Source organism: Aricia agestis, chromosome 2, assembly GCF_905147365.1.
Source record: "Aricia agestis chromosome 2, ilAriAges1.1, whole genome shotgun sequence".
Taxonomy (NCBI): Eukaryota; Metazoa; Arthropoda; class Insecta; order Lepidoptera; family Lycaenidae; genus Aricia; species Aricia agestis.
Genome location: NC_056407.1, coordinates 16045733 through 16061645, shown reverse-complemented (window position 1 = coordinate 16061645; position 15913 = coordinate 16045733). Strand labels below are relative to the sequence as shown.

The 15913-nt window shown below is 38.0% G+C and overlaps 1 protein-coding gene across 2 annotated transcripts in view; it reads left to right on the top strand.

Moving 5' to 3' along the window:
• Positions 1-15913, top strand: part of LOC121738636 (transcription factor 12) — a 91440-nt gene that overhangs the window by 24834 nt on the left and 50693 nt on the right. Inside the window, exons 2-3 of one of the 2 annotated variants that reach the window (XM_042130881.1) lie at positions 4460-4518; positions 13358-13465. In XM_042130881.1, coding sequence (XP_041986815.1) covers positions 4460-4518; positions 13358-13465 — 167 coding nt within the window. The remainder of the gene's footprint in view (positions 1-4459; positions 4519-13357; positions 13466-15913) is intronic. The other variant, XM_042130888.1, reaches the window with a different exon arrangement.

Here is a 15913-nt window from a genome sequence, read left to right as displayed (position 1 = left end):
ATATCTTTATAGGCATACTAGATGATGCCCGCAACTCTGTTGCGCTGAAATTCGTTTATCGCGCCGCGCCGGGAATCGTACATTTTTCCGGGATAAAAAGTATCCTATGTCCTTTCCCGGGACTCAAAGTATGTCCATGCCAAATTTCAGCAAAATCGGTTCAGCGGTTTGAGCGAGAAAAGCAGACAGACAGACAAACACACTACACACTACTAATTTATACCGGTAAAAGAATAAAGATCCCATGGTAGGACTGGAACTGTATAGGGCCCCGGCCGCCCGCGTCGATACGATGTAACATTATATTAATTAACCCTGTTCTACACTGTTAGTTTTGTCATTAGCGACCGTGGGCACGTGTGTGGTGTATAACATAAGCGATTACGATAAATACGACCTGTACGAGCCTTACCAAGTCAAAATTAAAGTTTAAAATCATAACAGATCATAAGGCACAGAAAAAACGCATCATAAGGTTTTTTGTTATTTATTTGTAAAATAAATTCATGAAAACTGAAAAGTAATCTGGTAAAGGAATTTTCCTTTGCCAATCCAATGCGAAACACATATTTAAATTTAAGCTATGTAACTATAAAATAATAGTCTCCATCAGGGGTCACCAATTAGTTTCGCACGGGGTCCACTTTAAGAAATGAAATGACCTTCGCGGTCCACACATTTTATTAAAAAAAAAGATTTATTAAACTAAAGGAATTACGGAAATTACAAAGGTATATTTTATTTACATATACCTATCAATGAGAAAAGTTTTTGTTGCTTGTTTGTAGTGAAATTGGTGCAAGCTATAATTGTGCACTTTTATAAAACGAAATTAAAATAGGGAAGTAAAATGTATGGAAATAAATGAAGACGCTTTTAAATTTCCGCCGACGATAACTTTTTAACGTGCACGTTAGAGGATAACACGACGTCTACACTCTTCTGAACCGCACAATACGTCTGCGGTGCGTAAAACCAATAGGCCTTTAACGTACCCAACGTTTTATCGCGAAAGCCGGCGTCCAAGATAACGTGACGTCCAGAATTATAAAAGCGCACATTGACATTAAATCCTGGAGATGTACATCAATCATTAGTTGGTCGAGACCGGAATTTATTTTTAACGAAGCTGTTCCAAAGAGCTTCTCAGCTTCATTCATACTGTTTTCTGCCTTCACTTTCGGCAATAAAATATTGTTATGCGCAAAGTTTATGTAATTGATTTTTTTACCAAATTATCTATTTTAGATAAACAGCGTAATTTATGCTTGTATTAAGAGTATTATTAAATTAAGAAATTAAAAAAAAAAACCCGCCTGGCCTTTAAAAAGTAGTGAAATAAATAATCTATATATTAATACGTGAGCCAAAAACGTTGTATCCCTTTTGACGAAAAATGAGGAAACGTAGGTGAATGAAGTTTTGCATAGTTATAGTTTATATGGTGAAGGCGGGCATCGAGCTCATATTATTTTAAAATTATGTTTTTATCATACATTTTTTTAACAAATAAAACATTACACACACTACAACACACACACTAGGAAAATGACAGATTTTTGAGTGACAAGCCTATACATACGAATTATACTCCTTTATTTATGGTTGAAGTTTGTTGACAACAAGTTGACAAATTGAAAATGGATTATAGTTTTTTTAATTGAATCTTAGATACTATTAGACAATGCTTACACGGCCAGTATGAGATCAGCTGAGTCCCAGAGACAAGAGTTGAATTAAAAATATATGATAAAGTTCTAATGTCGTTCAACTAAGGTCGAATTTCGACCATTGGGCGATCTCTAGTAATATTTACTGACTTTTGGATTTGACGCTTGGATGCTACGATGCCACGGACAGATACACACACAGAATAAATTAAGAAATTAAAAAAAAAACCCCGCCAAACAACTTTAAAAAGTAATGAAATAATATTTAATGCCTTCAAGTTGTGTATGTACTTCAAATAATTCATAACTTGTGTAAAGTAACATTTTAGTCCGTAATTGTTGTCACGGTGTGTCGGGGCACCGCCAAGTAAACTACAACCTACAACGCCAAGTCGCTGATTATCTCGATTCAGTTCGCTGTGAATTGATCCTTAAACTTGTTATGTGAAATCAAACATCTACATTAGCGGTCCCCCGACACACCTTGACAATAATTATGGGCTAAAAATATATTACTTGACACAAGTTAGGAATTATTTGAACTTGAAGGCAGTAAATATTATTTCATTACTTTTTAAAGTTGTTTGACGGTTTTTTTTTAATTTCTTAATTTAATTTTACTTCATACTTTTTAAACTTGTGTTGGTTATAGTGCAGAATTTTTATTTTACATTAATTCCTATCAACAGAATCATATTCTCATGATTACCATTTATCAATGTCCTTTTCGATGAGGCCGTTAATATGAGCCCAAACATGAAACCTCCACTTTGGGTTAATACAAATCTCGGTTCCTATAGAATCCAGGTGATGCTGCAGTAGCAGCATGTAAATATTTAGTGTTTATCTACTTCTTACTGGCTGTCGCAATCAAAATGAGCCCAAACACGAAACCTCTGCTCTAAGTTGGCGAGGAGTTGGATATCCTATTGATTACCAGGTGATGCTGCAACACCAGGTCAACTTTCCATTATTATGTGCATACATTATATTGTATATTCACAACTAGAATTAAATATAAAACCCATCAAACGACTACAAGTTGCTAACGGCCTTTCATGAACCAGATAAACCCTGATTGTCCAGCACTGAGCAGGCTGATGATGATGAATTATAGCTAAGAACACTCTCGATCATGTCAGCTTTCAAACAAAAAAACTAGATCAAAATCGGTCCACCCGTTTGGACGCTACGATGCCACGGACAGATACACACACAGACAAACAGACAGACAGACACGTCAAACTTATAACACCCCTCTTTTTTGTCGGGGGTTAAAAAGGAGTCTTATGGCCATTGACCATTAAAAAATTAAGGAATTTAAAAAAACCCCCGCCAAAACAACTTTAAAAAGTAATGAAATAATATTTACTGCCTTTAAGTTCAAATAATTCCTAACTTGTGTAAAGTAATATTTTTGTCCATAATTGTTGTCACGGTGTGTCGGGGGACCGCCAAGTAAACTACAACCTACAACCGCCAAGTCGCTGGTTATCTATCTCGATTCAGATCGCTGTGAATTGATCCTTAAACTTGTTATGTGAAATCAAACATCTACATTAGCGGTCCCCCGACACACCTTGACAACAATTATGGACTAAAATATTACTTTACACAAGTTTGGAATTATTTGAACTTAAAGGCAGTAAATATTATTTCATTACTTTTTAAAGTTGTTTTGGCGGGGGTTTTTTAAATTCCGTAATTTTATTTTATTTCATACTTTTTAAACTTGTGTTGGTTATTAGTGCGGAATAATTCCTATCAACAGAATCATATTCTCATGATTACCATCTATCAATGTCCTTTTTAACCCCCGACAAAAAAGAGGGGTGTTATAAGTTTGACGTGTCTGTCTGTCGGTCTGTCTGTCTGTCTGTCTGTCTGTCTGTCTGTCTGTCTATCTGTCTGTCTGTCTGTGGCATTGTAGCAGCCAAACGGGTAGACCGATTTTGATCTAGTTTTTTTTGTTTGAAAACTGACTTAATCGAGAGTGTTCTTAGCTATAGTTCATCATCATCAGCCTGCTCCGTGCTGAAAAATCGCGGTTCATCTGGTTCGTGAAGGGCCGATTAGCAACTTGTAGTCGTTTGGTGGGCTTTATATTTTGCATTCTAGTTCGTGACATTTGTGAATATACAAAATACGTATACACATAATAATGGAAAGTTGACCTGGTGCTGCAGCATCACCTGGTAATCAATGGGATATGCAATTCCATGATATTAACAGATATTAACATAATCATCATACATGACATATCGTGGGACACATTTTCCCCGCTTACCACTTACCACCGTTGTGATTACCAGATACAGTTATATAAATTCACACGATTTGATCACCTTAGCGGTACTGTCCTGGCAATACTGGCTTTTGCCACTACTCATTACCGGCCTCCTAGACGAGCAATTTTATTGTCTATATCACGTATTGCGTAATATTATTGACCGTCTAGGGTTGATATTGAACATCGAGCGCCTTCAATCTAATTGTCAAATAAACAAAAAAACTGCGTTGATCAGTTCCTGAAATTATTTCTTTAATTAATAATATCTTTTATTTTGTCCGTGCTTTCCACATACTTTTTATGATGTATTTCTGCGTCTGCAAACCGGACGTTTGATAACGAATAACAAAAAAACACTGGACCTACAGAGGCATCAACTAAACTTCATTGGATACTGAATTTGGCATAACTTTGGAACTTTGACACTGTGTTTGGGGAACACTGCGGCCGGTGCTACCACCAACTCATCATCACTCCTGACCACCCCGTTCTGTTGCAGTCACAGTCACAGACAAGTCCGGGTACCAGTCGCCATATGGAGGGATGGACAATGGAATGGTGAGTACATCTTCTACTTCAGCATGTTAAGCTCCATGTTAATTTTCCTACTTCTGAAAGAGATAGAGAATAACTCTAACCCTAGCTTACTTGTTAAAAAGGTCCACACTGTTTATATACAGACGTTATATAATTATGGTTTATATATAGACGTTATAGTTATTGAATGTTTTGTCGTTGTCGGTAAAGTCACTTTTCAAATGTATCGGATAAAGACAAAACATTGTGTAATGTTTGTGTAAGCAGTATGGACCTTTTTAGGATTCCGTAGCCAAATGGCAAAAAACGGAACCCTTATAGATTCGTCATGTCTGTCTGTCTGTCTGTCTGTCCGTCCGTCCGTATGTCACAGCCACTTTTCTCCGAAACTATAAGAGCTATTATATCTTATAGATATCTATATATTATATCTATTTACCAAGTTTGAATAGTATTTTAGAAACTATAATACTATTCAAACTTGGTAAATAGATGTAGTCTGTGAACCGCTTTAAGATTTTGATACAATTAAGAAATTTAAAAAAAACCCCGCCAAACAACTTTAAAAAGTAATGAAATAATATTTACTGCCTTTAAGTTAAAATAATTCCTAACTTGTGTAAAGTAATATTTTAGTCCATTATTGTTGTCAGGGTGTGTCGGGGGACCGCCAAGGAAACTACAACCTACAGGCTACAACCGCCAAGTCGCTGCACCTGATTATCTCGATTCAGTTCGCTGTGAACTGATCCTTAAACTATAATGTTATGTGAAATCAAACATCTACATATTTAGCGGTCCCCCGACACACCTTGACATCAATTATGGACTAAAATATTACTTTACACAAGTTAGGAATTATTACATTATAGTTTAAGGATCAATTCACAGCAAACTGAATCGAGATAATCAGCGACTTGGCGGTTGTAGGTTGCAGTTTACTTGGCAATCCCCCGACACACCGTGACAACAATTATGGACTAAAATATTACTTTACACAAGTTAGGAATTATTTGAACTTAAAGGCAGTAAACATTATTTCATTATTTCATTACTTTTTAAAGTTGTTTGGCGGAGGTTTTTTTAAATTTCTTAATTTAATTTTATTATATTATAGATTTTAGAGGTCCCCATAGATACAACTGAAACAAAAAAAATTTTTTCATCTAACCTATGCGTGTGGGGTATCTATGCATAGGTCTTTGAAAATCATATTGAGGTTTCTAATATCATTTTTTTCTAACCTGAGTAGTTTGCGAGAGACACTCTTCCAAAGTGGTAAAATGTGTGTGTCCCCCCCCTCTAACTTATAAAGTAGGGGCATGTTAAGTCTAATAAAAATATATGATGTACATTACTACAAAAACTACCAACACAAATTGTTTCTAACGAGATCTAGCCAGTAGTTTTTTTTATACGTCATAAATGGTAAACCTTAATTTAACTTTCATTAAATTAACAGAAATATGAAAATAAATCAAAAACCTCTTAATTTCATAAAAATAAACCTTATTGCTGCTGCGAAACCCTTCATGGGCGAGTCCAATTCGTACTTGGCCGGTTTTTTTTATATTTTGTAAGAGGTTATATTGATTGTATTTAGAATTTAACGAAACAAGGGGTTTTTGTGACAAATTGGTTTTCTTTAAAAAAATCTTTTAAATATCTATGTAATAGTCAGGAAGCCCTAAAACGATTTTTTTTTATTACTATCGAGCTAATTTTTGTGAGTAGCTTCATTTTGATAATCTGACAAACAACATTATTGTCTGCGAAAAATCTTGAAAGTGGTAGCTAACAGAGATAGGAAGGATTTATGAACTTTGATTTGATGGTCCATGTAAAATGTTCATACTTTGATTTGATGGCTCTAAAATATGGATTGTTCTATATTTTGTAGGACAATGTTACTCTTAAATTATATAACTATTAACCTACCAATATACAAAAAATCACCTGGTTAGGGTTCAACGGGTTCAACCCGTTAGGGTACCGTAGTCAACCAAGTTTTGTTGATGACAGAACCCTAAAACGGAACCCTAACCAGCAGATTTTTTGTATATGGTAGGTTAATAGTTATATAATTTAAGAGTAATATTGTCCTACAAATAGAACAATCCATATTTTACAACCATCAAATCAAAGTATGAAATCCTTTCTATCTTTGTTAGCTACCACTTTCAAGATTTTTCGCAGATAAAAATGTTGTTTGTCTTATCAAAATGAAGCTTGTACTCACAAAAAATTAGCTTGATAGTAATCAAAAAACTTTTGTTCTAGGGCTCCCTGACTATAATTATTAATATTTGTATTATTTATTTTACTTCATAAGCGAGTAAGTAAATAACATAATATTATATAACTTCAAAATCAATTTTTACTTTTGTTTTTGTGGTATTTCTTTTTCGTTTACGTATTGCTTACGTTATTCTGTGTATCGGTAGTCGGGTAGTGTGTAGTGTGTACATATTTAAAAACGCTACGTCTCAATACGGTACGCGGAATACATGATTTATATGGAGGAGTAGGGTCGCCATACTTGCGGTCTCTTCAGTTCAAGTTTGGGACAGTTAAAGTTTCTGTCATTTTAGCTGTGCTCGCCATTACATATTTACACTGATATTGATTGGTATACTGTTACATAGTAGACCCTGGTGGCTCTTTTAAGCGTAGATGTTTAACTGTAATGTTTTATAGCGTATCAAAGCATTTTAGTAATGCGCCAAACATATTCTGTCTGGCCCCGAAAAGCCTTAAGTTCTAGTATACAAAACATTTCTAACTCTAACAGAAAGTCTGGTGACAGTAGCGCGGGCCCTTTTTACGTGATCCAGAAAAGCTCTGTATCCCCGCAAAACCCTTACGTCTGAGTTTCTTGAGCCCTGCGCTCTGCCCGAACACGGATACATTTTGTATGATACACTTTTTTTTTATGAAATACTAGCGGCCCGGCCCGGCTTCGCACGGGTGGACATTGGTTTTTAAATTATTTTTTTTAAATAAAGGTAGTCAATCTTTAAGTTAAGCAGAACATAAAAATAGTTTACATTATTTAGCCTGCAACTACTTTATTATAATTATTATGTACATATAACACATTTTTATTGTATTTTTTTTTATATTTTTATATTTTAAGTGTTATGTTTGATTATTTTATCCTTACCTGCAGAAGATACTATTATTTATAATATTTTGCAATTTCTTCATGTTTTTTTTTTTGTTTAAAATATTTTATGTTTTTTTTTTTATAGTTTTATGCTTTATTATTTTATGCTTACCTACATCTACTATTATATACATTTTGAAATTTTCTATTTGTTTTTGTATAAAGTATTTTTGTTGTACTTTTGCGCTTTATGTTTTTTTACACCATACTTCTTTTTGCGTAAAAGATTCCATTAAAATTGGGTTAAAGCTTCCCTGTAAACGATATTTGATGTTGTTTTATTTTGTGGCAGCAAAATAAATTGATTATCAGCAGCTCCAACTCGGGATAGGCCAACGTATAGTTGACCATGAGTAAAACATTCTTTTCGTAGGTCGATGCCTACTAATTTGAAAGTTTGACCTTGGGACTTGTTAATAGTCAATGCGAAAGATATTTTTACCGGAAATTGAAGCCGTTTAAATGGGATTGGCAGATCAGTTGGAATCATCGGTATCCTCGGTATATGAGCTAGTTGACCAGCTGCTGGGCCGGTGATAATGGTAGCTACAATTAAATTGTCCTTTAATTCTTTAATAAGCAGCCTTGTCCCATTGCACATATTTGGTGGGCATAAATTTCTCAAAAGCATGATTGGAATTCCGATTTTTAACGTCAGTTCGTGTGGTGGAAGTCCAGAAGGATTCAGCGAATTTAAAAACTCCTCTGGTAAGTACTAATACCTGCTGATAAGTAGTTTGGCATGGTTTGTACCAGCGCAACGTTACTATTGCATATTTTTAGTATTGCATACATACGATATCGCGGACTTTTACGTTGTTATTAATGTCCTCTATAAGACTATAGTACATCACTTTGCGATAAGTAAGTATAGTCTATAATTTATAAAGCATAAGCAAGAAGGAATATTTTGGTAGATTTTTCACACAATTATTAACACTTAATACGGTTCCCTTGTTTCTCTCATTAAATATAGCCTATATTCAGCAGAAATTCCAATTCCATCGTGCATCGGCATCGTGGGTATCGCAGAACAATAGATCTTCAATTGTTATGCTGGCAGCCGGCTGCCGCTATTGGAGATTTATAGTTAAAGAAATTAATTAATTATAATAGCAATCAAAAATAATAGTCATTCAAAACTTATTTTAAAAAGTTCTAAAAATATTACTTTCGTAGTCATAACTTTTAAAGCTTTTTTGAAATTAGGATTATAATAATGAAGCACGATAGTCTATATCAAATCAATAAAGCAGCACCCGGCTGTCGCATAACTATTGAAAATCTATTGTGTCTGCGATTCCCACGATCGAGGTAATATTTACGTGGACTCTCCGGGCGAGTCTGTGGCACTGATAATTAAATCTCTCCCCTACCGCACGCACACCCGCGCATCGCGCCTTGACGCCCAATTCGCAACGTGCAGCAGAAATCGTAATATTTTAATTTCGCCATAACATTAAAACCAAACGTCCAATTTTAATCATTCAAAGACCAAATATTATCTACATTAACTGTACTTAGTGATGAAATAATTTATTTTGATAAGGGTCAATAGCATGATTTAAATAAACGCATTTAAATATAGTCCAAAAAAAAATCTAGATTTTTTAATAAAAAAATGGTTATTGTGCCTCACTCAACATAGATAGGTATAGTGTGTCGCGGACTTTTTTGTAGATATTTAAAAGATCTATAATTACTTAGAACATTTTATGCCTCTATCTTTTATAGTTTAGGCAGCGTACGCAAAATAAGTAACTTTTCTGGTTGATTTTTTAAACCTTGCGTCCGAAAATCCCAAATATCTTACGGAACCTTATATTTTTCCAAAATAAAAATTAGCCTATGTTCAGCAGAAATAATGCAGGATTCCAATGGTAAAAGAATTTTTCAAATCGGTCCAGTAGTTTCGGAGCCTATTCGACTCAAACAAACAAACAAACAAAAAATCAAATCTTTCCTCTTTATAATAGTAGTGTAGATGGGGGCAAATGAGCAAACGGGTCACCTGATGGAAAGCAACTTCCGTCGCCCATAGACACTCGCAGCATCAGAAGAGCTGCAAGTGCGTTGCCGGCCTTTTAAAAGGGAATAGGGTAATAGGAGAGGGTATGGAAGGGAAGGGAACGGAATAGGGGAGGGTAGGGAAAGGAATAGGGTAGGGGATTGGGCCTCCGGTAAACTCACTCACTCGGCGAAACACAGCGCAAGCGCCGTTTCACGCCGGTTTTCTGTGAGAACGTGGTATTTCTCCGGTCGAGCCGGCCCATTTTTGCCGAAGCATGGCTCTCCCACGTATAAAAACTTATATTATGAGTAAAATGTTGTAGTAGGGGAGGGGAGGGTGCTATTTGTGTAGTCACTCGAGCGTCATGGAGACCTAGTAGGTCTTTTACATTAGGTAAAGCTGATAAAATAATAAGAACGTTTTTTATTTTAGCGGTGGGTTCAGAACGGCAGCCATTTTAAAGCTTTGAAAAAGAAAATATATTCACAAAATTGCTTATTTAGGTAAATTATAAGTATATTTTAAACAACAAGGACTAAATCATTTAGTTTAGTGCAAAATAAAATATCTGCGAAGCTTAGTTAGGAAAATATGAAGCTTTATCTTCTTCTTCTATATATATAAAAGAAAGTCGTGTTTGTTACAACACTTATAACTCGAGAACGGCTGAAACGATTGCCATGGTTTTTGATTTGTTGGATTTGTTTCCGTCCCGAATAGCAGAATACATCTTAAAAACAATGAAAACTCGATATGTGTAATGATTAATGAATACTTTATCATTTCAATAGATGCTCATTTGTTTATACATGTCAAACATTTGTTGTCCAATCCTGTCAAATAGTGTAACAACTATTTTTTTTGGAGATTATGGCCTGGTTGCTGAGACCTTTAGCCCGGCCGCACATTGTCCGAAATTTCTGATACGAAACATTTGAACGTCGGCCGGACCGCCACACCGCACACTACGTCGGAAGCTGGCTGAACCGGCAAGACTAGACGATAAAGTACGAGACGTCATCTTGCAGGAGTCAAAGGGCGAAGAAGGTCATGACAAATTTACCGGCGAAAATTACCAGCAGAGTCACCGGGAATTTTTATAATTTTGTAATTTAGAAGACAAGACTTATTTTATTACTTATTGATTATGTTTATTTTTATGAAGCATTTTTAAAATAGGTTTTGATGATTATTGCGCACATGTTGCCTCCCCCGGGAGTGTATTTATTTTTTGTAAAATGTCTACAAAGTTCAGGTACTGTTATATTTGTTTGTTTTAGACATTAATTTTCGAACATTTTTTATTAACCGAAAATAATACCTAAGATTGCCATTATTGGTTCCGCCACCAGAGCCATTGTGCTCCCTGCTTTATGGCGAAACACTAGAATCACGACATTTTCCTTCGGTTTTCCTTCCTGGCGCTATAACTCCAGAACGCACGAACCGATTTCCACGGTTTTGCATTCGTTGGAAAGGTCTCGGGCTTCGTGAGGTCTATAGAAAAAAAAATCAGAAAAACCTTCAAGAGAAAAGCAGGAAAATAGGGAAAATAATTTTATGGCAAAACAACGTTTGCCGGGACAGCTAGTTTTTTTATATTTTAAAACGACCTTACAGGCTTACCTAACCTTTGAATCGTCAGTGCTTTATATGAAAGTTTCTTTGGGGTATTACACTAAACATCCCCTATCTTAATCTGACAGATCCGATGACATTTCAAAATAAAAATAAAAAAAATTTAACCCACTACGTAAGAACTCTGATTTCTATACCATGATAACTAGCCACATGTCGGAAGCCTATACAAGCTTAATCTGACACGCTCGAGCTTGTCTCGAAATCCCCTCTTCCCCTTCCCAGCTATTGGCGAAAATTGCATTAATCAGAAGCTTAGCTCTATGCTTTTCTTGACCAACTTAACTGAAACGTACTGGCAAATTCGTTACGTACATACTTTATCATGTTTTACTTACTAAGAAATCCTGCTGACATTAATTCACAATATCCCATAATTGCAAAGATGTTTTACCAAGAAACTGACTTAAAATATCTCAATAATGTCGCAAAGATTAGAAGATAACATGTAACACTTACATCTTAACTAACTCCCGAGCCTAGGCCGACTTGCAGATAATCTATCGGTAGTATTGGAAAGTGCCGATTTCGCAAGCGTGTCGTCACTGGGGCAATATTCGGAGCAGGACGATGACGCTGCTGCGGCGGCGACGCGGACGGGAGGCGGCGCGGCGCGGGCGGTACAGTTAGCGCGTCCACCTGTTGCGCCGCATAACGTGTTCGACAGATGATTCCCGCCGCCCCCCGCCGCTCCCGCCCGCACATCCCGCGAGATCACTGACTCTCATTCATACAACCTCCGCGCGACAGCCTAATGTTCGGTATGTCGCCCGACCTTCGTGGGCATTACACCCGTCCGAACCGATAAAAGTGGGACTCTGCGAGGGCTCTCGGCCGTAATTAGCTACCTGAGGTTTATTCGAATGCAGATCGTTCCGCTTGTAGTAAAAAAGGTTAACGAGCCGAGTCTGTTGTCGAGTGGCCCCCGAGCCTACACACTACACAGTATCTCGTATACGTAGTGTCCACCCTTCATTAGCCGCGGTGATGTGCGCCCGAATGTCCCCCTACCGCGGGGGACCTGCGTTTAACGGTGCACCCCCTTAGGGGTCTAAACCCTCCGCACCCCCGACCGCACCCCCGCCGACGCCCGGGGGAGGAGCTCGGCACGACGAGGAAAAGCGGTTTTTGATTGTTTGGACTCGAACCGCGGACGATTTCGGTAATTGATACTTTGATATCTTCCCCGACTTAATTCCTTTTAATGACACGTTAGAGGAAAGGGGTAGCGGAGAAGTAATTGACAGTTGCCCCGTTTCTTCGAAATACAATCAATTAAACGGCAATTTGAATTGTTTAAGGACCTACATTTTAAAAACGGGCACGTGGAGCGACACGTTCCTCCTCGACTGTTAAAATTTTAATAATTTTTAGTTACGATACTTATCAAAGAAATTAGCGCTTGGCGCAAGGAACGCCAGCCGTGGGCGGAAATTTTGTAGACGTGCTACGTCCGTTTCCTCGGGGTCGTACAAGATAACAATATTAAGTTAAAAGCAAGATTTATCCACTGCAGATCATAGTGACTCAATGAAAGTAAACTGTAGAGTAGTTCCAAGTTGAGTGCAATAATAGAGACATCGCACTGGGACCATTACAGAGGTCCGCGACATTCACGCGAACCCAATACATTAGGGCGACTGCCCTGGGCCGCGGGCGATAAACGTTGGCCGACTACCCTCCTATATTTTCATTGAGTTTCCTTGTTTTTACTTTTCCTAATTGAAGATTATTGGCTTTGGTGGCATAGTCGTAAGATTCTTATTATATCGAACCTACCTAACCTATATCTCGAATTTCGATTTTTTAAGGGACGTAAGAGTGGTAAATGTCAGTCTTAATAGAGTTGAGGAGAATGTTCCCTCTGGACATCTTATCACGCTCTCGCTTCATCAACAGCACTTGCGAAGAGTAAACTCATCTGCTACTTGCATTTCAACAAACAGGGTTTTTACTTAATAATGTGCCAGTAATACTGTATGTATTTTGGTCCTGGGGTCTACAATGGTGTCGTGTCTGAAGTGTGTCGTGTTGTGTTGCGGCAGTACGGCGTGGCGGCGACGTCGTGCGCGGCGGCCAACGGCCACCAGCAGCCGGACCGGCGCCACGCGCACCACCAGCACCACCAGCACGCCGACGTGCCGCCGCAGTGGGTGAGCATCGCGCCACCTCCGACAGACCGCGATAGAGTGGTGCCTGATGTCCTGGTTTCGACAAACACCAACCACACTGTGCTCTGTTCAGTTCTAATTTCAAGTAAATTTGAATAGAGCCACGGTGGGCGTCATTTTTGTTCGGTTTCTGAGGTTTTTTAAAGGGAGTTTAACTATATAACATATAGTATATTACATCATACATATATACTATATAACATCAAAATATTAAATAGGAACCGATTAATAACGATTAATCGGTTCCTATTTAATATTTTGATGTTAGCTGATCAAAAGCTATTGAATAGATATAAACTCTTGTCAAAACATCTCGGAAACTGGACATTAGTAGTCGGTGTTCGATTCGAAAATTTCCCAGGATGTCACACTTCTAGCGTGAGGTCCTGTGTCTCGCCGAGCTTTATGTGTCGTAGAGTTTGTGTGTAGCCGTAGCTTTTGTTTTGTTGTTAGAGTCCACCAGTAGCTTGTATTGATGACGTTTATTCAGAGCAGAATTGTGAGTTAACTCGGCTGTGCTTTCATGTAGTAAGTATATAATATAACATAGGTGTATTTGGTTTTGTTTACTAGCACCGGTTTGTTTTGTGTCGGCACCATAATGCTTGTTTTATTTTTTCTAGTAGAACATTTGATTTTTTACATTGCCGCTTGGCAGGTTCTGTTGGACATAAAATTTGAAATTATTGCTAACTTGATCTCGTTATAACATAGGTGTATTTGGTTTTGTTTACTAGCACCGGTTTGTTTTGTGTCGGCACCATAATGCTTGTTTTATTTTTTCTAGTAGAACATTTGATTTTTTACATTGCCGCTTGGCAGGTTCTGTTGGACATAAAATTTGAAATTATTGCTAACTTGATCTCGTTAATTAATTCGTAATCACAACCTTGAACCTGCCGGCACGAGGTTCGATCTGCGGTTTTATCTCCAATGTCGTCATCGAACGCGCTAGGCATGGAGATAGGCGACTATAGCTGCTAAATAGATAGAGCACGACGTGGCCACTCAACAATCAGTTTCCGGATTATTTTCATTTAGAATTTTTAAAGGTATTAACTGATAAACTGTTTATCAAGAAAATTAATAAATTCACTTTTTCCACATGTGATAAATATCCCTTTCATTTAACGTACGTATGTGCCTTATATTTCGCTGTCTAAATTAATCATATCATAAAAAGCCGTAGCCCTTAAATTAAAGATAATCTTCGTGAATTATTTAAACGAATCAGGCAATCGAATCTCTTCATTCTACCAACACATTTTGAGCCTGTTCAATGCCCACACAGAAGTCAGAACCACTTGTTTGGATATCGAGTCAATAAATATCGATATTCGAGGAATGTGTCGCTCGGTCTGGTGTAAGTGGGTCGACGCCTGCGGCCTGCTCCGGCGCAGATTGGCGCGTGCTGCCAGGTGCGTCACAGTTCTTCGCCGCGCCAGCCAGTTTGTGTTCGTAACTACCGAAACACTGGCTAGACACATTAACGACTTAACTTACCACGCTCGCATTGGTAGAGAAACAACTTTTTTACCGATGGAGTATCATCTTGCTTGTCCAAAGTCCGAAGTTAAACTTTCAAGCTATTCGTTATGAATATATTATTTACTTATATTTCATCTAGGGTATCCGATATTGGAAGACACGAATGCTAGCAACCTTTATGGCATGTGATATATAACCGCTCCGGAGAATGCGTAATTAGCGACTAGTCGCACATCTGTTCTGCCGGCTCGACGTGTTGGAGGAGATCCCGCGGGCTGTGCCCTACCGCCCGTACCTGTTCCACATCCCGTGTCAGCGGAGTGACATTCCTGACAATTATCTGGAATACATGCCCTTTCAGGGAGTGTTCGTGCCCCAATGAGACTGGCTCCGGAGCAGTTGCATTCCTGGTCCTATTTGAGGACTTCTTCAGGTTGTCTGTCTTATTCCCTGACTGTTCTCTATCGCCTAATCATCGACTCCCGCCTTACCTATCATCGACCTACTCCACATTTAATCGCGTCTAGCCTGCGATACCGACTATTTCTGTCATGACTGTCTAGCGATGCAATAATTAATCACTTTAATATTATGAGCATCACCGAGCTTTATTGAATATTCGGTCCCCCGAGCGGAACGATTGATCCTTGTAGCATTAACTCGAGTTATCGTTTACTCCAACACGAACGGGCGAACCCTCGCAGCCCGGGGCCGGGGCCGGGAATCAGAAAGTGAACACAAGTTCCCCGACAGTAAGTTTCGTGCGCACTTACATACGTGACCCCAATAGCGCCCGCGCCAGAGGGAGGGTACTACAGTGTGTTAGTGCGCTTCACACTGCGACCGAACTGTGCGCATCAAAGTATCGGAAGTGGCTACAGAGAGATGATCTTCCGATTTTATGAGAACTATACTGTCATAAAAGAAAGAACTCTAAAGTCA